Consider the following 26258-nt stretch of genomic DNA (forward strand, 5'->3'; position numbering starts at 1 on the left):
AAGTAGTTGTTCAAGGCAGCAAACTCCGGCGTGAACCTATGCCGCCATCTTGGTTCTCCCCCTGGAAATCTTCATTTATTTTTTAAAAAGGAAATTAAAACAGTGAGATACTATTTTAACCTTTCAGATTTCAGAGATCAAAAGTTTGATAATGGCCGAAACCGGTTTGGCTCAGTGGATAGAGCATCGGCCTGCAGACTAAAGGGTCCCGGGTTTGATTCCGGCCAAGGGCGTGTACCTAGGTTGCGGGCACATCCCCAGTGGGAGATGTGCAGGAGGCAGCTGATCGATGTTTCTCTCTCATCGATGTTTCTAACTATCTCTCCCCCTTCCTCTCTGTAAAAAATCAATAAAATATATTTTTTAAAAAGTTTGATAATGTACTGTGTTAATGAGGATGTAGGAAAATAGGCATTCTCATATACTAATGGAAATGTAATTGGTAAACTTCTTTGTATGAAATTTGATAATATCAACCAAATTGGAAATTTACCTACTCTGTTACTGTGTAACAAATTACTCCAAAACTAAGAGGCTTGCACATTTACAATGATTTTGCTTATGATTTTGAGGGCCAGAACTTGAGGAAAGGCTAGTTCTTCTTAGATCCATATATGGTGGCAGCTGGGGTGGCTGACACTGAAGAATTCACTTCCAATTCATCTTTTAGGAATTTATCCTACAAATGTGAGCAAAATAGTGACCAAGGATATTCATTCCAGAATTAGTAATAGAAAAAGACTAGATTAACCTAAATGCCCATCAATAGGGGATTGGGTGAAATAACTCAATCTGTGTCCATGCAATAAATAACTGCACCTGTTAAAAAGAATGATACAGTTCTATGAACTGATATTGAATGAGCCCCAAGATATAATTTCAAACAAAAAAAATCAACCCTGGCTGGTGGCTCAGTTGGTTGGAGCATTGTCGGGTACCCCCAAGGGTTGCGGATTTTCTTCCCTATCAGGGCACATACCTAGATTGAGGGTTTGATTGGGGTGCATATGGGAGGCAGCCAATCAATGTTTCTCCCTCTCCCTTATTCTTTTCCTTCTCCCCCCCCCCCCGCCCGCCCCTTCCGCTTTCTTTGAAATTGGTGAAGATGTATTCTCAGATGAGGATTTAAAAAAATAAGGTGCAGAATCTCCTGAAAAAATACCTATGGGAAGAAATGTTTTTACAAGCCCTTTACAATAAACCACTGGAAACCGTATATGACACAGCCCAGAGCAAGAGGCCAGACGGGGAACTAGCGTCCATCCCCCGGGCCTGGGGCTAGGCCACTACTCGGACCTACGAAGGGGCGGGCAGCTCCCGGGGCAGCGCCGCCGCTCAGCGCTCCCGCCCCGGTGGCCGGACGTGGCGCCTCCCCCGCGGCGGCCGGAGCCTGGAGGTGGGGTCCGGAGCCGGAGCCGGAGCCCGAGCCCGCGCTCTGAGGTCACCGCGCGCCGCGGGCGCCCAGCACCACTCCGGCTGGAGCTCAGGTCCGCGGGAGTCCGGGCGGCCGATCGCGCGGCCGGGTCCGCCACGCGCTTCCCGGGAGAAGGCGGGTGGGGGACCCCACGGCGGGAAGGGGCGGGGGCGGGGCGGGGTGTCTGCGGGCCGCGGAGCAGCCGGTGCGCCTTGGATAAGGAGGTGTGGGTCGCGCGAGTCCAGGGGGGCCCTGCGAGTCGTGCTCTTCGCAGAAGGCTGGGGGGCGGGGGCGAGACCGGCCGATCGGAGCGGCGGGGGCAATCTGGTGGCCAAAGCCCCCAGAGCGTCTCACTCCACCACCCCCCGCTCCCGCCCCTCGGCCGCGGCGCCGCGGGAAAGTCTAGGTTTCTCCCGTCCACGATCGCGCTGCCCCCCGCTTGCGCTCTGAGCCATCCCTCCCTGACGGCGAATTCAACAGGAAAGGCCGCGACAGGAGCCGGCCCGCGGCCATCTGCCGCCCCGGCGTCCCGGGGACCCCGCTCTGCCGCCACGCCACGTGACTCTGCCGCCCCCTGCGGTCGCAGGCCCGTGCCTCTCCTCTCTCGCGTGTCTGGACTCTCAGAGCTTGAAGACTCAGGTATGTGATCCGACCACACCCCGCCGCCTCCTCCAGGGGTCCGCAGCATCCCGCATTTCCTGCGCCGCGCGGGGCGAGTCTCGGGGAGAGTGGGGGAGGGGCGCTGGGGACTGGGAGAGCCCTGGGACTTCCCAGAATGACTGCCAGGCCAGACCTACTCTGGGGTGCTTGAATGCAAGACCATGCCTGGGACCCAGAAACTCAGCCTGGCAGGGAGACTGCCTTGCAGGAGTGTCCCCTCGGTGACACTCCGTGAGCCTAGTACTGGGGGAAGACCTCTCCAAGGTCCGAGGTGAGGTGGTCGTTGAGAGAGGTACCACTTAATCCTGACCATTGTTGGTCATGTGAGCCTGTCCGCCTTTCTGGTCACCTGATCTGGATCTGCTCCCATGGGCTTGGTATGGTTTTACCCCCTGGAAGCTGTCTTCGTTTATTTCCCCAACAACCTCTAACTAAAAACCTGGGTCAGCCTGCTGGCCTGGCCCAACCTCTCCACTGAGGTTCTGACCCATATCCCAACTTCTCAACTGCCAGACTTGCCACAAACACTTTAAAGCCCGCAGGCCTCAAACCGAATGAGCACTGGACCCCTTGGCCAACCCCCATCTCAGCTTTCTCCTTTCTGAGCTTGGCACCTGCATCTTCCAGGCCCCCAGCTCTGCATGCTGAAGTGGTCTTTCTCTCCTTCCTCTCTTGCTCGTTTGTTTAGGTGATAAGTACATTGCAAATGCCTCCTCCACCCGCCACAGGACCCCAGTCTGGGGGTTTTCTAGCGGGGAGTCCATGCGGCTCCCCTGCTCTGGCGAGGCTTGGCGGAAGAGCTCTTTGAGCTACAGCTCCTGGACTTTGCTGCAGGCACTGGCTCTGCAGCCCAGCCCACAACTCACACTAACACTGATGCAGGGGCTCCTGAGCTGGGCCACCTCCAGCCACAGGGACTGCAAGAGGCTCCCTGCAGCCAGACATGTGTGAGGAGTCCTTACTCTTTGTGCTGAGGCCCCAAAACACACAAAAGGAGCTGGACCCTCCTGGCATAGCAGGTTCTGCAAAGGTGTGAGCGTCCTGCATGGGTATCAGCCTGTGGGGCCACCACTGCAAAAGCATCCTTGACACAAGTTAAGAGCAATAAGAAAATAGATCTGTACCCACATTTCTATTATCCAGTCAAGCTGTTTTTATTTAGTGAACTCAGAGTTTGTCAACAAAGTGATTCACAAATAAGAATTTTCAAGGCCTTTGTTGAGGAAACATCTTTGTATTTGAACAGTCACCATGCCTGTAGATTCAGCAAGCCAACATGGGCAGGCAGGGGTGGCATGAGCCAGGGTGCTCCCAAGCTGGGCCCAAAGGGTAGGAAGAGAGAGGGCTAGTGTCTGGGCAGCGAGGATGGGTTTCCTAGAGGAGGCGACTGTCCTCCCAGGGCAGGGCTGCTGCTCAGAGTAGCTGCTTGTCTTCCTGAAGTCCAGAGAGTGGAAACCCTTTGCAGAAGAGGTCCCCACTCCTGAGTGTGAAGCCCAGCCTGCAGGGCTGGCCTGAGTGGGCATCACGATGCCTGCAGGTGAGTGACATCAAGATGGTCTGGTCCTGAGATGTCAGCTGAGAACCCCTCCTGGGATTATTGCAGGTATTGCAACTCCCTGGTAGGAAACAGCATATCCTCCCACCACTAACCTCCCTCCTGACCCTGACCGGCATTCTGTAGCACCTGGGGTCTCAGGGAGGGGGGGTAGGAGAGTGAGCCTGAGCTCCAAATAGTGTCTAGGAGGCTCAGATGAGCTTGCCTTTCCAGTTCCTACACCAGATGGGGGCCACCCTCTTCTGCACTCCCCACCAAGCAGCTCAGGGAAGGCAAGCCCTCCCTCCAAGTCCATAGCCCATAAGGAGCCCCAGTTTCCCAAGACTCAAAGCTGCTTTTACCCCTGACCAAGGCATAGCCCCCCCCCCCCCACCCCCTCTACGCCAGCACTGGGAGGTATAGATTTCTGGCCAGTTCTGCTCCAAGCTGTGCTTGCCTGCTTTTCGGGTTCCTCATAAAGCATGAGTAACCTGGTCAGTGTCCATGGTGGCAACTGCCTCACCCAGTGTGCCCCAGAAAAGAGTGCTAGGGAGGAAAGAAGAGGGAACAGAAGCAGAGGAGCCCTCTTCCTTCGCCTCCCTCTACTCCTTACAAGTTGGCTCCTTACCTTGCCATTCAACAAATGTTTCCTTAACATCGATTCCATGCTGGGTTTGGGGGTCCAGAGATGTGTACACAGCGCCTGTCTTAGGAGGCGCCGGGTGGGGATGGGAAGAAGGAAGCACAGGCAAGCCAACAGTTACAGCACAGGGTGATGAGTGCCGCAGTGGGCGGAGGTCAGGACACTGAGATCCCAAACGGCCGGGAGACCTCTAAGCTGAGCCCCCTTGGAGGTACAAGAATAGCAGGACAAGAGGGGGTGAGCCTGTCATTACTAGACACAAGGCAGTCTCCAGAAGCAGGGAATCTGCCAGTGGTTTGAGGGAAGGTGGGGGAACTTTCCCACCGTGGAGTCTGGAGTCTGGGCTGTGTTGGAGGCTTCAGGCAGCCGGGGGGTGGGGGGAACTGGCTTTCAGCAGGGTTTGCTTCTAGGAAATTGATCTGGATGCAGTAAGCTTGGAGGCAGGCCCAGATTCCAGGCAGGGCTCGGCCTCTTACCAGCTGTGTGCCCCTGGGCAAATGATTTCCCCCTTAGAACCTCAGTGTCTTCATCTGTAAAATGCAGAGAGCAGTTGGGAAGAGCAAGATAAATATTTATATAAAGCACCTGGAACATAACTGGCAGGGGGGAGGGAGGACGGCTGTGAAGTTGCCCTGCCACCTGACCTGGGCCTTCCAGTCTCTTTCTTGTCCCCCAGAACATTCTTGACCATTGTTTATCAGGGAAAGAGCACTCGGAGAAGCTAACAAAGTGCCAGGAAGCTGGCGGGTGGGGCAGGGCGGGGAGGGAAGAAGCATGGGTGCATTCTCAGGGCTCCCGGAGGTACCAGCCAGGAGCGCCCCTGCAGGGAATGGGCCAGGGGCCAATTCCTTTCCCTGGGCTGAGACCCTCAACCTCCAGAGTTGCTTCCTAGCGTTGGGCCTACTGCCCACGCCATTCTTCTTTTTCTTTCTCCAGAGAGGAAGGGAGAGGGAGAGACAGAGACAGAAACATCAATGATGAGAGAGAATCACTGCTCCGCTGCCTCCCCCAGCCCCCCACTGGGGATGGAGCCTGCAACCCCCCCCCCCCTGCATGTGCCCTTGACCAGGATGGAACCCGGGACCCTTGAGTCCGAAGGCCAAGGCTTTACCCACTGAGCCAAACCAGCTAGGGTTGCCCATGCCATTCTTAACCTGGAGGTAATGCCAGCTCTTGAGACAGTGTGACTAGAGAGGGGACTGGTAAGCACCCGGAGCCCCATCACGCACCATCTATGTTCTTCCAGGCCCTACGGAGCTAGCTGGCCAGCGCTCACCCGCGCAGCCATGGAGGCCCTGGGTCCTGGGGGCGACCGCGTCTCCCCCGCCTCATCCACGCGCAGCCTGGACCTGCGGCGGCTGTCGGTGCGCGCCGACTCGGCCTACAGCTCCTTCTCCGCAGCCTCGGGCGGCGCCGAGCCGCGCACGCCGTCTCCGGAGCCCGATCTTCTTCCCTACCTAGACTGGGACTACGTGCGCGTGGTGTGGGGCGGCCCGGCCCCCACCTCGGCCGCCGCCGCCCTGCGCGCCTCCCCGCAGCCCCGGCCCGCGGCCGCCGCGCGCAACGGGCTGCGCGCCCCGCAGGTCCAGGGGGCGCCGGGGCCGCTCAGCAGGCAGGCCACCCCGCTGCTGTTCGCGCTGGCGGCCGAGGCGGAGGCCGCAGCGCGGGCCGCCGAACCGCCCAGCCCGCCGGCCTCGAGGGCCGCCTACCGACAGCGGCTGCAAGGCGCTCAGCGGCGAGTCCTCCGGGAGACGTCCTTCCAGCGCAAGGAGCTCCGCATGAGTCTGCCCGCCCGCCTGCGGCCCGCGACCCCCGGGCGGCCCCCGGCGGCGCACCCGCGCTCCGCCTCGCTCGGCCACCCGGGCGGGGAAGGGGAGCCGGCGCGCTCAGGGGCTCCCGCGCCTGGAACAGCCGGCCCGGGCCGCCTCGCCAACCAGCCGCAGCAGTGGTGCTTCTCGGAGCCAGGGAAGCTGGATGGCCTGGGTCGGGGCGTCGGGATGGCGGGGGAATGCTCGGGTGGGGCCTGCTCCGGCTTTGGCTTCGCCAGGCGTGAGACCCAGGGATTGCAGCATCAGGCGGTGGCGGCGTTTGAAGGTCACCAGATCAGGTGGCTGAGAGGCACAGAGGACCGCGAACCCCTGTCCTTGAAGCTCCACGACGACGTCTACAGGCCTGCTCGGAGTCAGAGCGCGGCAGGGGAAGCTTTGGGTGCCTGGGGAGGCCCAGGAGGGGCCGTGCCCATCCTCCAGGTAGGGAAGAGAAGGGCTGCAGGCTCGGGGTGGGGCACAGCTGGGAGACCGAAAACTTGAGCCACATGACATCTAACCTGTTTGCCTTTCCAGGCTGTTCCTCAAGGAGCAGAACCCAGACCCTTGTTTCAGACCACACATACCAGGTGAGAGACATGGATCACTCTTGGGAGGAAGCAGCTCTCATAGCTCTTGCCCCAGAAAAGAGAAGGCCTCCCACCTACCCTCAGTCTGAGCCTCGGGGGCTCTTGTATTTAGCAAACCAAATCCCCAACTCCCCCGCCCCCCTCTCACCACCTCAGCCAATCCCCATCCCCAACACTTTACTGTCTCTCTGGTGCAGACCCAGAGTTTCCTTCCTGGTCACTGTGGGGTCTCTGCCTCCAGGTTCCTGACTCAGAAGGAAGCTGCAGTGGTGTGTCCTGCAGAGGGTCCCCAGAGCAGGCCCATTGACTGTGAGCTCAGAGTCCCAGAGACCCACATTGTGTGTGCCCGGCTCCCTTCCCTTCCTGATGATGATGTCTTCCTGGAAGAAGTCCCGCTGGTCAGAATGAGAGCACCTCCAGACTCCCATGCCCCGCCCCGGCTCCCAGCCAGGTGAATTCTCTCTCGCTTCTAAGCAGAGTGAGACATCCCTTCGCATACATAGCTACACAAGGCCAGAGGGACCGGGAACCCGCCCCTAGCTGGAGCCTGGGAGTCTGGGTGATGGGGTGGTGGCAGGTGTCCCTTGGAGACCACCACTGGTCTTCAGCCATAACTTTTTCTGATTCAGTGTTTCTTCCATTTCCAGTGTCCATGCTTCTGACCCACAACATGGAGCTGGCTTGGGCCAAAGGCCTGGCAGGGCTACAGTTTCCCCAGAGCACCCCCTGCTTGAGTGCCTAGAGACTGCAGGGACAGGTGACTGCTGGCCCACATGCTGTGGTTCCCCTGGGCCTGCAAATGGTGATGTCCCAACCCACGACTGCACTGGACTGCTGACGACAGACTTCCCTGCAGCTGTAGAGCGTGACTCCCTCAAACCTCTCCCAGTCGATGCCCTGGGACCTCCAGGCAGTGACACCCAAGGGCCTCCCGATGACACTGCCTGGGCTTGGGGCCCTGTCCAGCCTGATTCTAAGCCGACATGGCCAAATCCACGCCTGGAGCAGCTGGTTCAGGAGCTTGCCAGACTGGATCCCTCTCTGAGTGACACTCTCACATCCTATCCCAGCCCAGAGCCACCTCTGGATCTGCTGGATGGGCTGATTCCTTTAGCTGAGGTCTGGGCTGCAATGAGACCAGCCGGTGGCAAGGCTGGAGAGGAGGCTGCTGGTATTTCTGAGCCAGGGTGAGTGAGGGGCACCGGGGACTCAGGGATTCTAAGCCCCTGCAGTCTGGGGCAGGACAACCCAGGGAGCTCCCTTTATCCCCGTGTCCCATCTATCTAGTTCCACCCAGGTCCTGCCAACTTCTCAGGAGGAAGCAAGGCCTGAAAACCTTACCCCTCCCCCTGTGTCTGAAATGCCATGTAGCCAGGGTCTGCCTGAGCCAAACAGCAGCATCCAAGCTAAGAAAGTGAGTGTGGTGGGGTGGCTGGAAGCTGGGTGGGACAAGAGACCTGAGTTCGGCCTGAGATGTCCCGGCCTGGCCGCAGCCTTCAGTAGCCACGCCTTCCCTGCAGGTGGAGCTCGCGGACCTCCTGCAAAAGATGCTGCGGAGCCTTCAAGCGGAGCAGGAGCAGCTGCAGGGGACAGCCCAGACCTGGGCCAGGCGTGGGGCTGCGCTGGAGGCCGCGGTAGGCCAGGCCTGTGCACCCCGCGAGCTAGAGCGGTTCAGCCGGTTCATGGCCGACCTAGAGCGTGTGCTTGGCCTCCTGCTGCTACTGGGCAGTCGCCTGGCTCGCGTGCGCCGTGCCCTGGCTCGAACGGGAGCACACGGCGACCCCGAGGAGCAGGTAAAGGGGTTCAGGCTGCGGGAGAGCAGGGGGCAGGCGAAGCGCACTTGCCCCGCTCACCGTACCCTCTGCCTGCGGCCCCAGGCCTCTCTGTTGCAGCGCCTCGGGCTCCTGCAGCGGCAGCAGGAGGACGCCAGGGAGCTGAAGGAGCACGTGGCGCGGCGCGAGCGGGCCCTCCGGGAAGTGTTGGTGCGGGCGCTGCCTGCCGGGGAGCTGCGCGCCTACTGCGCCCTCCTGGCCGGCAAGGCCGCCGTCTTGGCCCAGCAGCGCAGCTTGGACGAGCGGGTCCGGCTCCTTCAGGACCAACTGGAGGCCGTCAGGAGCGGCCTAGGCCACCAACCCCCATCTCCCAGGCTGGCCTCTTCCCCCGGGACCCGTCCTCCGGATAAACCTCCCTTCTCCCCTCTGCTTATTTAGTTGTCAGCGGTGGCGGTGGGGAGCTTGGCCCCTGCCTTTCGCTCACGAGGCCGGGGGTGACGCTGGTTTATTCGGTGCTTTTCCCGTGGGGTGGGGGTGACCCAGCCAGGCCCTCCCAGGATACTTCAGAGTATTGTCATGTGGCCTCACCCAAGCCGTGTGATTATGTGGTAATTAACTTATGGATTTTACAAACTGCAGTATTCCCCCTTTCTGTGATGAGAGATGGGCTTGGTCAGGGTTGGGTGGAGGGTGAGGAGACAAGTCAGAGTCTCAACTTAAGATGCAAAACAGCCTTTTTCTCCTCAATAAACATGGATGTGAGAAGTGTGACGCCAGCTGAGCATGGCTTGGGGGAAGGGTCTTATTGACTGATTACAGACAGCCCCTTACCTGACCAGAGCAGAAGAGGGAATTGTTGGAGGATATCAGGGAGGTCTGAGAATCAGGAAGACGAGAACCAGGTTTGAAAACAGGAGGGGCCAGTAAACCCTAACTGTTCTGGTAACGGTATCACTACCAAAGCCGAGGCCTGACTGCCTGAGTCAGGTCTCCTTTGCTGGTTTTACCCAAGTCCCCAACCTCAGTCGTGGAAGTGGGGTACTGCCTCCCTTCAAGACTCCATGGATATGGCTTAAAGTCCCCCATGTTTTCCAATGTTTTGCTGCCTAAGAACCCTGACAAATGCCCAGTACACTTGGAAATTTGGGGACATTCATTCCAAGAGCTTTCTTCCTCTTCCAATTATGTTATCAACATTGACTTTATCCCACTCTCCTACGGAGACTCCCCTGGGTCAGCCAGGCTTGAGGAGGCAGTTAGGGGTGGGAGCAGAAGGTGAGGCATGGGGAGACCTGGAGACCTACCTGTGAGAGCTGAGGCCCCGGGGAGGCAGCTCATCTGTGTGCTAGAGACTCGGACTTGGGGGTGGGCTGGGGTTGGAGGGGCTGAAACAGGACAGGCACTCTCCTCCATGTGAGCATCGGCCCAGTGTACCCAGAATCGGTGTTAGGTTCTCAAATACACCTGTGAAAGTCTGCTTCAGCCTTTGTAGCTGCAAACACCAGGGAGATTCAGAGCATGGTTCATGCAAACTCTGTGTATTTTTGGAAGCCGGGCACATTAGAAAGCATGTGTATTTAAAGCCACGGACCCCAAAGTGAGAAATCGCTGCTGCTGGGCTTGTTTTCTGATGCCTATTGTCACAAAGTGCAACTGGGTGGGCATTTTAAATGGTGGCATTCATAGCAGAAGCCTTAGTGACAACAGTGGCGCTATTGAGCACAGAACAAAGCTCACATTGTGCCTTTTTATAAAAAACATATGGGGCTCCTGCAGAGGCAGTTGCGGGTTCTAACATTATGCTTTGAACACTGCGGAGCCCCGGCTCAGCCTAGCAGGGCAGCTGGCTTCTAGACGCGTTCTGGATGGGATCTGCTTATTTCTGTCTTTTGCCCTGTACAGGCCCCATTGCACTATCCCATTGTGACATTCTTAGAAACACACTTAAAGGGTCCGTTAGACCAGTGGAAATTGAGTATTTCAGAGAAAGCACTCCCAGGCCGGAATGGCCGGAATGGGTGGAATGGGCCTGGGGAGCAGCGTCTGCCATTGTCCAGTTAAATTGCACTTTGGTTCTGTGTTGCGGTTCCCCATGGGGCAGTACAAGGCTTCTCTGTTTTTCCCTACAGATCGGGGGAGCCACCAAAGTAGGTGGACACCAACAGCGCCCGGCTTTTCATGTTGTCCCCGTCTCCCTCCTGCCCCAGTTATTCTCCCGCCCACACCGTTATTCTTTCAGAGAGCAAGAATGAGCTCACCATGGGTGCGCAGTGTTGGTATCACAAACCCAGCCTTGAAGGGCCAGGAGCCGGGTGACTTTCACCCCCAGGACGCTGCCAGCAGAGGGCACTGTTCTCCTTGCGATGGAAGCTGCTACCCTCACTGGACCACCTGCAGCCTCCCAGCTCCCAGGCCCCTGGGCCAGCCGCGGGGGAGCAGCGTCCCTGCTGGGCCTGGAGGCTGGGGTTAGGCTATTTTGCTTCTGTCGGAAAGCAGTTCTGGCCCGGCAGCCCTTGGGAAGGCTGTCTCGCTTTCCTTAGCTGTTGGTTAATGAGAAGTGAAGAGGAGGGAAGCCGGGGGTTTTGATCTCGAGTATCAGTATAAAAAAAAAGTCCCCCAGGGTGGAACAGGGTCTCTTAGGTCTGTGAGGGCTTCTGGTCCCACCCCTTGACGTTGCCCACTTCCCACCCTTCCCGCCCCCCCGCCCCCCAGCCTTCCCGCCCCCGCCTCCACCCCCGCTGCCCGCCGTGGTGCCTCCGGGCTCTGCCAGGGCGGCTGCAGCTGGGATTGTTGCTGAGCAACAGGCAGCCCAGCGATCGCCTCCCCGGCTCGCCTCCTCCCGCTCTCGCTGCTGCTCCTAATATGGGTGTTATTCGTGTACTTTTACCTTCAGACTGCAGATTGGAAACGGAATAGGGAAGCAGTGTTCGCGTGCCCCAAAGCGGTGCCAATCTGCCTTGCACAGCCGGCTCCGCACGCCACGTACCTCGGCGAGCGGCTGGCGAAAACCTCGGGAATCCTTGCTTGTAAATCAGAAGTTTAAAAGGGGATTTAGATCAATTGTGGTTGAGAACCGCAGAGAGGGGAGGTGAACGGGGAGTGTGGGGGCGGTGGGAGGCAATTGTTATAACGCAATCTTCTCTACGACCCTGCAGTGTCATTATCACAACAGGTGCTTACCCCATGTCTTTGAAATTTCAATCGGCATCAACTTCCTACTAGGAGCACTTCCTCCCCCCCCCCCCCCCCCCCACCCCCACGCTGGAGAGGTCTGTCGCCTCTCTCTCTCTTTCTCTCTCTCTCTCCCCCTCCCTCCCTCCCCCTCCTTCTCCTTCCCCTTCTTTCCACTTCCCTGTAGCCACACCTGAGGCTACTTCTGCTTCAAGGTTCAAGTCCAGAGGTGTGGCAGTTCTGGAATGGTGAGGCCAGGGCAGAGGTTGAAGGCAAAGAGCTACCTGGAGAGGAATAGAGTTTGTTTATTTATGCAAACATTTTAAAAGGTCAAATAATTTATTAAAGGGAAAGGCCCAAACGAGGGGAGAATGCATGTCCTGGTGTTACTGGAAAGGGGACCAGCAGTAGTGTGCTGGGGGGAGGGGGTATTTCACAGCATGAGTCCAGGTGACTCTGAGGGAACATTTATTAAAGCTGGAGACAGTAAGACAAGGAAGGGCTTAACAAAGAAGCAACAGGAGAGCCTAGGCCGGCTGCCATAGCTCTCTGGGAAGTCAGAGAAAAGGGGGCCTGGGGACAGGTTCAGGGAATAGCCTGGGAGGAGCTGCCACTGCCCATTGCTCCCTGGTCCCAGCCTCATGGGGTTCTTTAGAATGTAGGAGATTAGAGTTTAGCATGCCTGTGGGGGGAGAAGGTGGGAAAGGGAATGGGGGGTGGGTGCTCCTCAGAGGGAGAGCACAGGCTGGGTCCTTTGTGTTGAGGGTATTTATCTCACTCTGTCGGGTGGGAAGCTCAGGGGAGGGTCTCAATAGAATGTCCGTCCGCTTTTCCGGTGTGTTCTTTCAGGGTCACAGTCTCCACTGCTTGGTCTGGGCCCAGGGCAGGGGGTCATTAGTCAATGCAGCTGGTCCTGAGGCAGCCATGGAGTCGCCTGTCTGGTTTTGCTGCTATTTGGGGCCTGGAGCTGAAATACAACTGATGCCTAGATGTTATCTTTAAGGAGGAAAAGGTCTGGGGGGTAGTCTAAACCACAGGACCAGCAATATGCTAGGGTGGAAATGTTACCCTGGGGTGAGGTTCTTGTTTTCCCAGTTTTGCCCCTTGCAGGCACCCAGGGCTTTCTGCCCTGGTGACCTGTACCTGGCCCATCGTCCCTGCTCTGCTCATGTCTAACTGCCTACAGTGAAGCGTGGGCCATCTTGTTCCAGTGGCCTCTATGTTGTAAAATCTGCCGTTTAAAATTTTCCACAAAAAACAGATGGTCCCTTGTTCTGTTCATTAATTTTGCTATTTTGGCTTCTTTAAACATGCTTGCTCGAATCTCTGCTAAAGTAAGGGTCTGGTTCTTCCCATGCCAGGTATCTTCTGGTTATATCTGAATTGTGCTGTGCTCAAGGCCATAAGCTCCCTGCAAGATAGTTACTAAGCCAGCCGTGACTAAAAAAAAAAGACCGTACCCTTTTATGGAATGACGTTTACTTTGAATTTATATTAGTTCACACAAACACTCCATCCATGCTTTTGTTCCGGCCCTCCGGTCCAGTTTAAGAACCCATTGTGGCCCTCGAGTCAAAAAGTTTGCCCACCCCTGGACTAAGCCCACTGTCCTCCCATCCCAGCACACAGGGCTTCCTTTATTTATTTTTTTTAAAGCCTACGAAAGGTCCGGAAGTCTCATTCCATATTTGGGATACAGAGACCTAGAAAATATAAAAAGGGAAAGCTTCCTCCATGTTTTTTGCTCAGACTCTGGAAACAATATTCCTCTGAGCCCGAAGGCATAATAAAGACTCCTAATTAATTTGGCTTCTTAAGGTGTCTTATGTTCAGCTCGCTGATTTACAATATAACAATAACACTAGTTGTGCCTAGCTTTATGACTGTGTGTTGAGGGCTGAATGACAATTGTCTAGTTCTGGAAGGTTGGGGTAGGGATTCTAGAGAAATATGAATTAAGAAAGACATTGTTATGTCTCTTAATTAAATCAATATTACATAGAGAGTATGGAATAAGTTCCCTTTTGTGGAATACATTTTTTCTAACAAAGTCCATTGGTATTTATTTATTTTTGTTATTTCTAACCAGAGGATTTTTTCCTTTGCTTTTTAGAGAGAGTGGAAGGGAGGGAAAGAGTAGGGGTGGGGGAGAGAGAGAGATAAGCATTGATGTGAGAAAAACATATCAATTGGTTGCCTCCCGCATATGACCTGACCAGGATTGGGGACAAACCTGCAATTCAGGTATGTGCCCTTGACCGGGAATCGAACCCCAAGACCCTCCAGTTTTCAGGCTGACACTCTAACCCAGGGGTCCTCAAACTATGGCCCGCGGGCCACATGCAAATACAAATATTGTATTTGTTCCCGTTTTGTTTTTTTACTTCAAAATAAGACATGCGCAGTGTGCATAGGAATTTGTTCATAGTTTTTTTTTTAAACTATAGTCCGGCCCTTCAATGGTCTGAGGGACAGTGAACTGGCCCCGTTTGAAAAGTTTGAGGACCCCTGCTCTAACCACTAAGCAAGCTGGCCGGGGCTTGATTGTTATTTATGTGTACAATCACTAACAGGGCAAACAGTGGTGATCATGTGACGCACAGCCACCAATCAGAGCTATTTGGGAGTGCCGCTAGATATCCCCGTGGGACCAGCTTGGCACCCTGGTAATATTTCAGGTTGGTTTGTAGTTCCCAAAGGACTCTACCCTCTCATTTCCTATGCTCCTCCCACTATAGCTGGTAGGGTAGATACTGCCAGTCTTATGTCCCACAGAAAAGGGACATGGAGCTTGGAAAATTGGGTGACTTTCCTAAGGTCACTAAATGGGTAAAGAGCTGAGATTGAGGCCACCTTGCTTTTCTGCAAGAGGATATTGTAATGGGAAAAGCACAGCTGCCAGCCCACTGATACTTACCTGGCTGTGGGGCCTGAACAAGCCACTTGCAACTTCTCTAGGTCCTCACTTTAAAAACGCATACTAATAGCACACACCTTTAAGGTTGCAGTTAGTGTCCGCAAAGTGTTTAGCGCTGTCCCTGGCACGTAATAAACACAGGCCTTATGTGTATTGCCCTCACCCTGGTCTCCATTGGTTAGGTGAGGCATGCTCAAAGACAACCTCCAACCTTCTATAAAAGAAATAAAAACTTTATTAAAAAGCTTGCTCTGGATGTGACTCACATGCATCTCCATCAACAATTCTCCCTTTTAAAAGGAGTGATTCTCTTCCCTCTAGTAATTCTCACCAGCTACATTGCCTTAACTTATACACAATTATTTTTGTGTGTGTCCGCTGGAAATACCCTTCCGCCAGTGTACCTCCTTGCTAGGCAATATATAGTTCTTGAAAACGTTCCATAGGCACGTCAAACCATAATTTCCTAATGATTTACCTTATCATTTCAGAAAGTGTTGGCCTGCAAGGAAAAGGAGTGGTGTCTAACACCGGAGTTTTAGGCTTAGTGATCTGAAACTCTTGTCAAATGTTTTACCTCATTTATTTTTATTTATTTTTAAATATATTTTTATTGGTTTCAGAGAGGAGGGGAGAAGGAGAGAAAAATAGAGACATCAATGATGAGAATCATTGATTGGCTACCTGCTGCATGCTCCCTACTGGATATCAAGTCCGCAACCTCGGCATGTGCCCTTGACCAGAATTGAACCTGGGATCCTTCCGTCCGTCCGTCCGTCCGAAGGCCAAAGCTCTATTCACTGAGCCAAACCAGCTAGGGCTGTTTTACCTCGTTTAGAGAGATTGCAGCACACTCTTTTGAAACATGAAGATTCTCCTGGCAGTTTGAGTAACCCTCCTCTAATGTGAGTGTGCAATAAACATTAGTTATTATTATTACTACCCTGCGGGTTTAGATTTTTATCTTTCTCAAGGTGGGTCATAGTTGTGTTTGTGACCTTTGCTACCCTATTTTAGTCCACTCAAGCCTCTCTTTGACCATGGAAAATCTCTAATATTTTATTGCCTTCTAGACCTTCAGCCACTCAGATTGCTATAATTACCGCCTCCCACAATTTTCCTGCAGAGGTAGATTTCATCTGCATTTAAAAATAATTTATGCAGCTTAGCTAGAGTTCTTGCAAGGAAGGTAGGAAGGGCAGATCAGAGCTTACATTTATCTACAGTTTTGGCTACCATAACCATGTGGGGTTGACTCCTTTTATTTTGCAGAGCAATTCAAACTCTTTCAATGATAAAGTGGCAGAAGAAGGATGAGGAGAAAAGGGAGAGATTAAGTAGATAAAAGGAGAAGGAAAGAAAACTACAGTGGGAAGAGCTGTAAACGGTTTAAGGGAAGTACATCATCACACAAGCAGAAAGAAAATAGGAGACTGTTTATTTCATTGCTTAAATCAAAACATTCCACGAAGGACTGCCTTAAATAATTTCAGAAGCCTCACTGAAATATGTCTGTGTGGGAGAGGAGCCCCACCTTGTGCCACAAAAGCTATTTGATACAACTAGTGACATGCAAACACAATTTGCAAAAGCAGAGTATTACCACCATATGATATAAAAAAGGTTGAGCAAATAGATTCCACATCTTTAAGACAAACCAAAAAAGCCGTTATAATGACACTGTCTTGAACCTGGGAGATCTTGGCTATACCTACCAACCTCAGTTATAGAAAGGAGCAAAGGTCCAGAGACATCAAGTCACTGCCCTGAGGTTACTGAACAGACTTCACATTTGTTATTTTGGATTAAGTTGTTTGCTTCCTCAGGTGCTTTCAGAAATGGATGTCACGTACTTTCTATTTTTACAGAACTTTCATGTAAAATAGTTGGTCCTTAATTGTATTCATTACTATTTAACCAGTTATTTTTCTGATATATATATATATATATATATATATATATATATTTTGAATGGCAGCCCAACTTTGAATAGTCACCTACTGCACTGAAAGTCTCAGCCAGATTTTAAAAACCACAGAATGAGAAATATGGTAAAACAGGGCAATTCACATAAATCACATTTAATTAAATATTCATGCCAAATCAAAATAGCCACCCACCAGTGCCAAACACATGTGTTTATTTCACCATAAAGATAACCACAAATTAAAAGTATTTGTCCAAAAGTCTCTTTTCTTATTAGTAAATCACCTTTACTCCCAAGACACACTTGCTTCCTAATATTTAGCATTCACAGTACAAGTGAAATTAATTACATATGCAATGGTCATATTCTGTGTTCAAGACTCTCTGAACTCTTGATTGCCTAAAACGAGGTAGATAAACGTTTAAGATTTTTGTTGGTTGGGACTAATTTCCTTTAGATCTCGGTAATTACGTTTTTAAATAGAATTCCAAAATCTTTACCAAAGATCAACAATGTGTAAGCATTTTGCCTAAAAATGGAAAAAATATAATTTCAAAAGGTTATTATGAAAATTGTTTCACCTCATTTCAATTTAAAAAACGGGCTAAAAGCATCAAATTACAAAATCACCAGTATCTGACAGCTGACAAACCACCCCCCCTCACACAACACTTAGAGACCCTTGCAACGTGTTCTGGCTTGGGAATGTGTAGATGCAGAGGCACTGGGTTAACTCGTGAAGGGACCAGACCAGCTGCTGCCCCTTAACCTTTGATCCTAAATTTCAAGTCTCCTCCATAGTTTAAGCCTGCCTTCTGGCATTTTTCATAGGAAGCTCCCACTGAGACCAGGAATCCCATCTCTGAAGGCAGGTCAAGCTACAGACAGAAGCTGGAGGCATAAGCCCACCGGGGTAAAACGCTGTGGTGGACAAAGTTGGAAACCAGATGGAGCCGAAGGTGTTGGGCCGCGGTCATGCGCAGGCTTAGCCGGAGGGGCAGGCCGGATTAGGTCAGCGCAGTAGCCTCAGGACTGTCAGGTTGTGGGGGGCAGGCTGGGCATGAGACCAGCGAAAGGCCCTGGAATGGATCCCCGAGAGATTTCTGAAAAGGCCGGCAGGCCACTGCGGGTCTTTGTCTTTTTACGAGGAGCGATGGGCGAGGCACCCAAGAACTTGCTGAAGGAGCCCGACTTCTTCAAGCCTCGAGCCAGGTCCTGGAGCATCAGGTCGTCGGCCAGGACGCCCAGAAACGCGCTGGTGGTGGAACTGAGGATGGTGGCGGCCATCTGCACCGGGCGCCGGACCACAAGGCTGCCATTCACACCACCGGTCCCATCGGGTTCTGAAGAGCCTTGCAGGCCAGGGTCGCCAAGTAGCCGGCGCAGCGCATACGAGGCGCCCGGCCGCAGGTACTGGTGGGCCCGCCGCCCGCTGTGGTCGCGCACGTGCACCTGCGCGCCCAGGCCCACCAGCAGCACCGCCACATCCTCGCGGCCGTGCAGAGCCGCCAGGTGCAGGGCCGTGTAGCCGCCGTGCGAGCGCGCGTTCACGTCGACCGGCGCGCCCCCGAGCCGCGCCACCTCCACCAGCTGCAGCACCATCTCGCGGTCGCCGCTCTTGGCGGCCCAATGCAGGGCCGTGAACCCAGACATGAAGTCGCGCTTGGCGGCCAGGCCGCGATCGCGCAGCAGGAGGCCGTGCAGCTGGTGGTTCCAGCGGCCGGCGGCCGCCCGCACCAGCCACTCGTGCTCGGCCGGCTCCAGGGGCACGGCCGACGGCGGCGGCGCGAAGGGCACCTCCTCCGTGTCGGGGCTCAGCAGGCGCGGGCCGGCGCGGGACAGGCGCCGCAGGTGCGGGGAGCGGCCGGGGCCCAGGCCAGACTCCTCCACCGACAGCCGCCGCCGCAGCAGCGGGGAGCTCCGCGGGCTCGGCTCCTCCGACAGCTGCCGGCGCAGGCCCTGCTCTTCGGCTCGGATCCGGAACGCGGCGGGGCCCGGGACACAGCGCACCGGCAACATGCAGGGCTTCTGGGGAGGCGCGCGCCGAGGCGGTGGCGGCGGCCCTGGCGTCGCCCCGGGCCCGGGTGCCAGGTCTGGGGGCTCTGCGTGGGGCGAGGCCGCCTCGGACGGTGCCCTAGCCGGTGGGGCCACGTCTGCAGAGAGGCCCTCGGAGGGCTGGGCCGGCTCCAAGGGCCCCCCGGACTGCGGGGTCGCGGGGCTTAGCCACAGCTCCCCAGTCGGCGTGTTCGGGGGCGCTGACGGCGGGTCCGGGTCCTCGGGGGCTCCATCCTTGGCCTCCGCGCAGCCGGCGGTGGAAGCCCCCGAGGCAGCGGTGCCCACCGGTGGGATGGACGTGCTCTCGGGCTCGGGGGCGCTGGAGGGCGGGGGCTCCGGCGCCTCCCGGGGCCGCAGCTTCTTCCTCAGCACCACGAACTTGACGCCGTCGAGCTCCTTCACCACCGCCACGTCGTTGACGAGCTGCTTGAAGCGGTCCCTGCGGGCGGCGCGACCGCGCGGGTCGCCCGCGTCCAGCAGCGGCTTGAAGCGGCTCAGCAGCTCGGAGCTGCGCACCTTCCCGCCGTGCTCGTGCAGGAAGCCCAGCACCGCCGCCGGGCTCACCCCGGCGGCCGCAGCGGCAGCGGCCGCGGCCGCGGCGAGCGCCATGGCCGGTCCCCGCCCGGCCGGGAAGCCTGGCTGCCCTCGTCCGGCGGCCGCGGTTCCCGGTGGCTGCGGCAGGTGGGCGTCGCGGCGCCTGCTGGACGCGCCGGAGCCGGGGTTCCGGGAGTCGGGGTTCCGGGAGTCAGGTCCGCCTCGCCGGGCTCACCGGCCCGTGTCCACCGAGGCCGAACGGGCGCGCCCCGAAGCTGGATCGCGGTCACGCCCACGCCCACGCCCGCGCCGCAGAGCCCGGGTGTCTCCGGGAGACAGGCGCTGGGGGCCCCCGCGCGCGCCCGCCACCGCCGCCCCGCCGCGCCCCGCGTCTTCGGGTAGGTTTCTGCCTTTATATTCTGTCCAATGGGCGCCGGGCTCCATCCCCCGCGTTTGGTGCTCGCTTTACAGGTGACAGCTGCCACCAGGGAGCGGAAATTCTCCACCACCGCTCCCCCCCCCCGCCCCCCAATTCCATACACACACCCCAGAAATTAAAGGCGCAGGGCCCTGCGGCCGCTCGTCTCCGGTTGCTAGGTGGTGTGTTTCCCAGGAATGCCGCAGTCGACCCACAGGGAGCTTAGGATTTTATTCCTTTAAGGAATATTTACCACAAAATGCCGGGCGATGATTTAAAAGCAGCCCTTTCTTCAAAGACCATCAGTGCTCTCCAGTAGTCGAATGGCATTCATACTGGCTTCATGCAATTGGCAGCAAAGACAATTCGCTGTGCGTGGCAATGTATGTTACACGAGGTTTAGAGGAGATGTTTTTTAAAAAAGCAATTTTCTGATGAAGAAATAATACATTTTCACATCGGATTTTGGGGAATAAAACCACAGGAAAACATACTGAGTAAAAAATATCCCTCGAAATCACCATTAACATTTTGAAATATTTTTATTCTCCCCATATACGTATATACATGTTTATGCTTTAAAGTAAGAATGTGAAATTGAAAATATGCTGCGTTTTAAAAACTTCATTTAATCCACAAATCTTTGTTGAGCACCTTGTATGTGCCAGCACCTTTTCGGGTTGTGATACCTCAGTTAGCAAGACAGATAAAACCCCTGACCTAGTGCAGCTCACGTGGTGGTGGGGCTGGGGAACAGAAGTCATATGATGAATCTGGAAATTGTATAATATGCGAGACAAATACTATGGAAACAACGGAGTAAAACAGAGGAGGGGCAGGTTGCAATTAAGCAAGGACTTGAAGTGATGGGGAAGTTCACTAGTTAGGTGGCAGAAGAAGGAACCAACAGGGCAAAGGTGGGGTCAATTTCTTAATTTACAAATAGAATACTACAAGTAGCCAGCACTGGTTTGGCTCAGTGGATAGAGTGTCAGCCTGTGGACTGAAGGGTCCCAGGTTCGATTCCGGTCAAGGGCATGTACCTTAGTTGCGGGCACATCCCCAGTGGGACATGTGCAGGAGGCAGCTGATTGATGTTTCTCTCTCATCGATGTTTCTCATTCTCTCTCCCTTCCTCTCTGTAAAAAAATCAAACTATATTTTAAAAAAAAGAATACTACAAATAAAACCAGAGGCACCATGCCTTAGTACTATAATTAGAGAGAGGAAGACTCTGGAGTCAAAATTCCACACTTGAATCCTAGCTCTACCTTAAGCTACTTGCTTGACCTCAGTTTTCTTATCTGTAAAGGGGGGTGACTAATAGTATAGTGCTTACCTCATTAGGCTGTTGTGAAGAGTAAGTGAGAAAATAAACATAAAACAATGCTTGGCCCCCAGTAGACATTCCGATTATTGTCAGTAGTGTAGCCACTATTATTACTACTTGTTGAAAAGAAAAAGAGAACAGTAACATGAGAAAGATCCCCCTTTCTCTAATCCCCAAAGCCCATTTCAGTCTTTAGAATGCATGTGATTTCCAGAATGCATGATTAATTGTTTTCCCCTCACGTTATATTTTATTGCGGGTATTTTCCCCAATGACAATATTCTTTACAAATGATTTTTTTTTTTTTTTTAAATATATTTTATTGATTTTTCACAGAGAAGAAGGGAGAGAGATAGAGAGTTAGAAACATCGATGAGAGAGGAACATCGATCAGCTGCCTCCTGCACATCTCCTACTGGGGATGTGCCCGCAACCCAGGTACATGCCCCTGACCGGAATCGAACCTGGGACGCTTCAGTCCGCAAGCCGACGCTCTATCCACTGAGCCAAACCGGTTTCGGCTACAAATGATTTTTTAAAAAATATATTTTTATTGATTTCAGAGAGGAAGGGAGAAGGAGAGAGAGAGATAGAAACATCAATGATGAGAGAGAATCATTGATCAGCTGCCTCCTGCACACCCTACACTGGGGATAAAGCCCACAACCCAGGCCCCAAACTGGGAACCGAACCGTGACCTCCTGGTTCACAAGTCGACCACTGAGCCACGCAGACTGGGCCACTGTTATTTTTAACAAATTTTAGTGAATAAGCCAAAGGTTGGAAAAAACACTGTAGCAATTTTACCAACATAAATAAATATTACATGTCTACAACTATAGTCTTCATATTTAAATCCAAAAGTCACTGCTGGTCAACAGTGTTCAGAGAATGATTAGCATGTGATCACACTGCATCACGGGAGGTAATTGGGCTATTGTCCCCTGGACTGACTTTCTGCAGCCGTTTTAAGGCCTACAGGCCAATGCTCAAGGTGACATTCATTTACTAGATCTATTCAGCATATGTTTAAAACTACTGTAATACATAGTGAAGTTTTCTGTGAAATTAAACGTTTATACTTAATTTTAATTACACAAATAGGTCTACAGAGGTAAAAATAGGTGGGGTAATTTGTCAAATGTTTCTTTTTTTTAAAAAAAATACATATTTTATTGATTTCAGAGAGGAAGGGAGAATGAGAGATAGAAACATCAATTATGAAAGAGAATCATTGATTGGCTGCCTTCTGCTAGCCCTACTGGGGGTCGAGCCCGCAATCTGGGCATGTGCCCGTGACTGGAATGGAACCTGGGCCAACACTCTCCCTCTCCCTTCCTCTCTGAAATCAATACAAATATATATTTAAAATAATAACAACAAAAAATACAAAGCAAAACCACCCTGGCTGATGTGGTCCGGTTGGTGGAGCATGGTCCTACACACCGAAGTTTGTGGGTTCCATTCCCGGTCAGGACACATATCTCGGTTCTGGATTCAGTCCCTGCAATGGGAGGCAACCAATTGATCTCACTCTCCTCTCTTTCAAAAAAAAAAAAAAAAAAAAAATCAACCAATAAAACACAAAGCCAGGACAAAACAAACAAATACATCAGGCCTATTAACCCAAGGAAGTTTTATGTACAAAAAAGTACAAGACTTTGAACATTACTTAAACGTTATCACCTAAGAAATGGCGTTAAGACACTTTCTTGATTTAACAGCAACAGTCTACTAATTTCCCGAGGTTTCACAAAAGGAAAAATATACAATGGAAAGTCTGGCTGCTGATAGGAAATCTGTACTCACCAGAGAAGGCTGGTTTGTCCTCATGATGGATCCAGGCTCCCCCATGGCTGCTGAGCTGTCTTGCTGCCCACTCCTGACATGCACACAGCCTGTGGCTTGCTCAAAACTGCAGTGGCTTTCGCCTCTGATTCCCCTTCTATGGAGGAAGGGAGTGGATAGCCCATCAGTAGAGAATCCTCTCTCATATCCATCCTGTTCCTAAATCTTTATACAGAAACACAAGACGATGGAATTATTAACATTGTTGAACACTGTTACTGTTTTCAAAAAGCAGTGCACTTGTGGATGGGGTGGTGTTTGTAGTTTCTATCAGCATTTGAATAATTTTATCATCCACTATGGCTACCTTCCATAAGAATAGCCGGCGTCGCTCAGTGGCTGAGGGTCGACCTATGATCCAGGAGGTTACAGTTCAATTTCCAGTCAGGGCACTTGCCCCATGGGGGACATGTGGGGATTGAGCAGAAGGCAGCGGCCAATCAATGATTCTCTCTCATTACTGATGTTTCTATTTCTCCCTCTCCTTTCTTCTCTGAAATCAATAAAAATATATTTTAAAAAAACGAATCAAATAATTCTCATGTGTTTTTTTTAAAAAAGAAGAGGAATGGAAGTTTCTATGCATAAAAATTTCCATGCAATTTATGTCTTTTTAAATATGTATATATATATTTTTATTGATTTCAGAGAGGAAGGAAGAGGGAGAGAGAAATAGAAACATCAATGATGAGAGAGAATCATTGATTGGCTGCCTCTTGCATGCTCCCACTGGGGATTGAGCCCGAAACCCAGGCTTGTGCCCTTGACCGGAATTGAACCTGGGACCTTCAGTTCGCAGGACCATGCTCTATCCACTGAGCCAAACTAGCTGGGATGAAAACCACTCTTAATATTTGTGGTTTACTGTGGGAGGTTTCCTGTATACATCCAGAGATATAAACACAGCCACATATGCAGTCTACACAGATGGAATGGGACTGCACATTGTTTCATCACCCGTGCTTCTTTACTGCCTGCTGTGCCAATGCTGGTGTGAATGGAAGGGGGGGCCCTGCAGGAGCTGATGGCAGGCTCCCTGGGAGAGCTGCTGAGGGTCATCACGCTAGGGCAGTGAGGGCAGAAAGACAGCGATGGCTGCCAAAGACAGTTCAGAAACAGAACTTGTATTATATTGCCTGTTTTCATTTTCACAGTCACATTTCCTTCATTGCAATTTTCATTTCAATAGCCACTTTTTATATTTTCTTTTCTTAGCCTTTTTGGGACTAATTGCCGGTTCCCTTGGAAAAATAGTTTCCATGACCTCATTGGTAGTGGAGCCTCAATCAAGTTGGAATTTTGTTCCTGCCTCCTCTCTCCACTGGGAGGAGGGAGAAGCGTCCCCGGTTCAAGATCATTATTGATTTATGTGAACTCATTTTGACTGTGATCACTAAGAATAGACGAGGGATTAAGTACTGATTGAACAGGAATTGCTGGTACAAGCAAGTTCATTGACAGTGCTTAACCGGCTCCAGGCCCTGAGCTATACAAAGAATCATGCCCAAGGTCACAGTTAATTGGCTGAACCCAAACTTGGACCCCAGGCTGATTCCAAAGCTTGTGCTCATTTACTGTGTAAAATTAGGCCACCGATCACTTAAAATCAATGTTCTGACTGTTAACAAATATAAGGGGGAACTCCTCAAGTCGAAATTTAGCTTAAACCTTTGTACGTGGGCATCTGGACATACTCTGCTTTAGCGTTTTCAGTGATGGGTCTATATATAGTTTGAGCAAACATTAGAGCAAGGATGCCAATGACATTGAGTTCCTCAGGCGGCTTTTAATTTTCGGTACCCTGCTGTCATTGAGGCCATGGAATCAGTTCTTCCAGTGACCAGCCGTTTGCCCGGAAACACTGGGAAAATCAAATACAAAATGTATATTTCTAGCCCAGCTGGCGTGTCTCAGTGGTTGAGCATTGACCTATGAACCAGGAGGTCCCAGGTCATTTCCAGGTCAGGGCACATGCCTTATTTGCAGGCTCAATCCCCAGTGGGGGTGTGCACGAGGCAGCCAATCAATGATTCTCCATCATCATTGATGTTTCTCTCTCTCCCGCTCCCTCTCCCTTCCTCTCTGAAATCAATAAAAATATTTTTTAATGTCTATTTCTATCAAGGATGAAAGTCTGCAATGTGTCTTGAATATAGGTGAACACAAGTAGGAGGCCATTTGTTCCTAGTTCAGTATCTTAAATTTGGAGGCAGTCAGGATAGAAAGCACTTCATATTTTTAAAAATCACATTATTAAATAAATATAAAATCAAAAACCATCCATAACCTGCATTATATTATATTATGCTATGTTATATTAAGTTATATTATGTTATATTGCAGTGCCTATTCCAACCCACACTACCCTGTGAGCCCCACAGGGAGCCGTAGTGGATGTTTTCTGTGGGTGCTTGTCATGTCTTGTCCTCTCAGACAGCATGAGTTGCTCTCTTCCATTAGGCTTCGTCCACCACAGTCTGGCTCCTCTGCCCCCTGGTGTCTCACCGAAGTATCACCATGAGTGTCAGGGGTCCCAGTAGGCAGGAGCTTCAGGGACATGAGGTGGGGTGGCTTCCTCAGAGTGGCAGTAAAGGGACTTTGCCCAGATAACCAAGTTTTGCAGTCAGGACTTCTGGAAGGAATCATGTTTGCTCCTGCTAACCAGCGTAGGGGAACAAGACGGGCCTTTTCTTTCTCATGCCTGCGACTTTTTAAGCCCAGTCTTTTCTGAGGTCAAAGGGAGTTTATTTCTAAGCCTCAGTGACAAATGTCAGATCCTTGGCCTCTGTTGTAAACTGAGTTTTTGTGTCTGTGGTTGACTTTTCAGGCCGCTGATCTGATTCCTCAGACTTGCTTGGCTGTTAGGCAGGGAACCAGTAGGCCTGGTCCGCAAAGACTCGGAAGGCTGTGTCCTGGCTGGGAGATCAGGAGCAGACCTTGCCCTTTGCTGCCCTCAGTGACGCATGCTTTGTTCTTATAGGTGAGTTTTGACTTAAAAGTTTTTTTTCTTCTGCCCCGCGAGGGACATTTTGGGGCTCCATTTTCCTTTCACATTGGTCGGTATCTAAATTAGGAGAGCTTAGTTTGAAAGGCCTGCAAAGTCCTATTTTAACCATTCCTTTCATTGTAGAGTGGAGCACCTGCTTGGGGCAAGATGGACAAATCAGGAACCCATTTGGGTATTCCACTCAGCTGGGCTTGGAGATGACAGCACTGAATGTCTGGAAATAGAGTTCCACCAACAGCATCTGGCTTTACAGATAGACAGCTAAGAAATAGCTCAACTCTTCCCTAAACTCTTATACTAGTATACTTGTAGGTTTAGCTTGCCTTCTGTTTAGTAACATGGGTAAAAGTAGAAATAGTCCTTACACATCAATTCTCCAGCTTCCTAGTCAATAGTTCTTAGAGTTCATTAACAGAGAGCTCAAAATAAAATTATTTAAAATAAGTTAGACTAAAAGACTGAAAGAGACTGAAAGTTGTATGAATGTAGATTGAGATCCTCCCTTTTAGATGGGATGGGTTGGGGGAGGAGTCAAGCTGAAGTTGGGGTAACTGGGGGAACGAATGAGGTGGGCAGGCAGCCAAAAGGCTAGTCTCAGAAGATAAGCACTTGCTTGCTGGTTGAGACTATCAG

General features: G+C 52.3%; 2 protein-coding genes across 4 annotated transcripts; one reads left to right on the forward strand and one right to left on the reverse strand.

Moving 5' to 3' along the window:
- Positions 1 to 1380: 1380 nt before the first annotated feature.
- SHROOM1 (shroom family member 1) lies at positions 1381 to 11044 on the forward strand. 3 transcript variants are annotated; one of them, XM_036315491.1, is made up of 9 exons: positions 1381 to 1487; positions 1895 to 2053; positions 5498 to 6500; positions 6594 to 6646; positions 6888 to 7097; positions 7294 to 7833; positions 7934 to 8060; positions 8167 to 8439; positions 8524 to 11044. In XM_036315491.1, the coding sequence occupies exons 3-9, from the start codon at positions 5538 to 5540 to the stop codon at positions 8854 to 8856; spliced, it is 2499 nt and encodes an 832-aa protein (XP_036171384.1). In that variant the 5' UTR covers positions 1381 to 1487; positions 1895 to 2053; positions 5498 to 5537; the 3' UTR covers positions 8857 to 11044. The 3 variants fall into 3 exon arrangements, with proteins under 3 accessions (XP_036171384.1, XP_036171383.1, XP_036171385.1); XM_036315490.1 differs by lacking the exon at positions 1381 to 1487 and having other exon boundaries at positions 1621 to 2053; XM_036315492.1 differs by lacking the exons at positions 1381 to 1487; positions 6888 to 7097 and having other exon boundaries at positions 1621 to 2053.
- A 4879-nt stretch (positions 11045 to 15923) lies between these two features.
- On the reverse strand, positions 15924 to 19473 carry SOWAHA (sosondowah ankyrin repeat domain family member A). Its single transcript, XM_036314792.1, has one exon. The coding sequence runs from the start codon at positions 19095 to 19097 to the stop codon at positions 17469 to 17471; it is 1629 nt and encodes a 542-aa protein (XP_036170685.1). The 5' UTR covers positions 19098 to 19473; the 3' UTR covers positions 15924 to 17468.
- Positions 19474 to 26258: the final 6785 nt, after the last annotated feature.

Source organism: Myotis myotis, unplaced genomic scaffold, assembly GCF_014108235.1.
Source record: "Myotis myotis isolate mMyoMyo1 unplaced genomic scaffold, mMyoMyo1.p scaffold_m19_p_6, whole genome shotgun sequence".
Classification (NCBI taxonomy): domain Eukaryota; kingdom Metazoa; phylum Chordata; class Mammalia; order Chiroptera; family Vespertilionidae; genus Myotis; species Myotis myotis.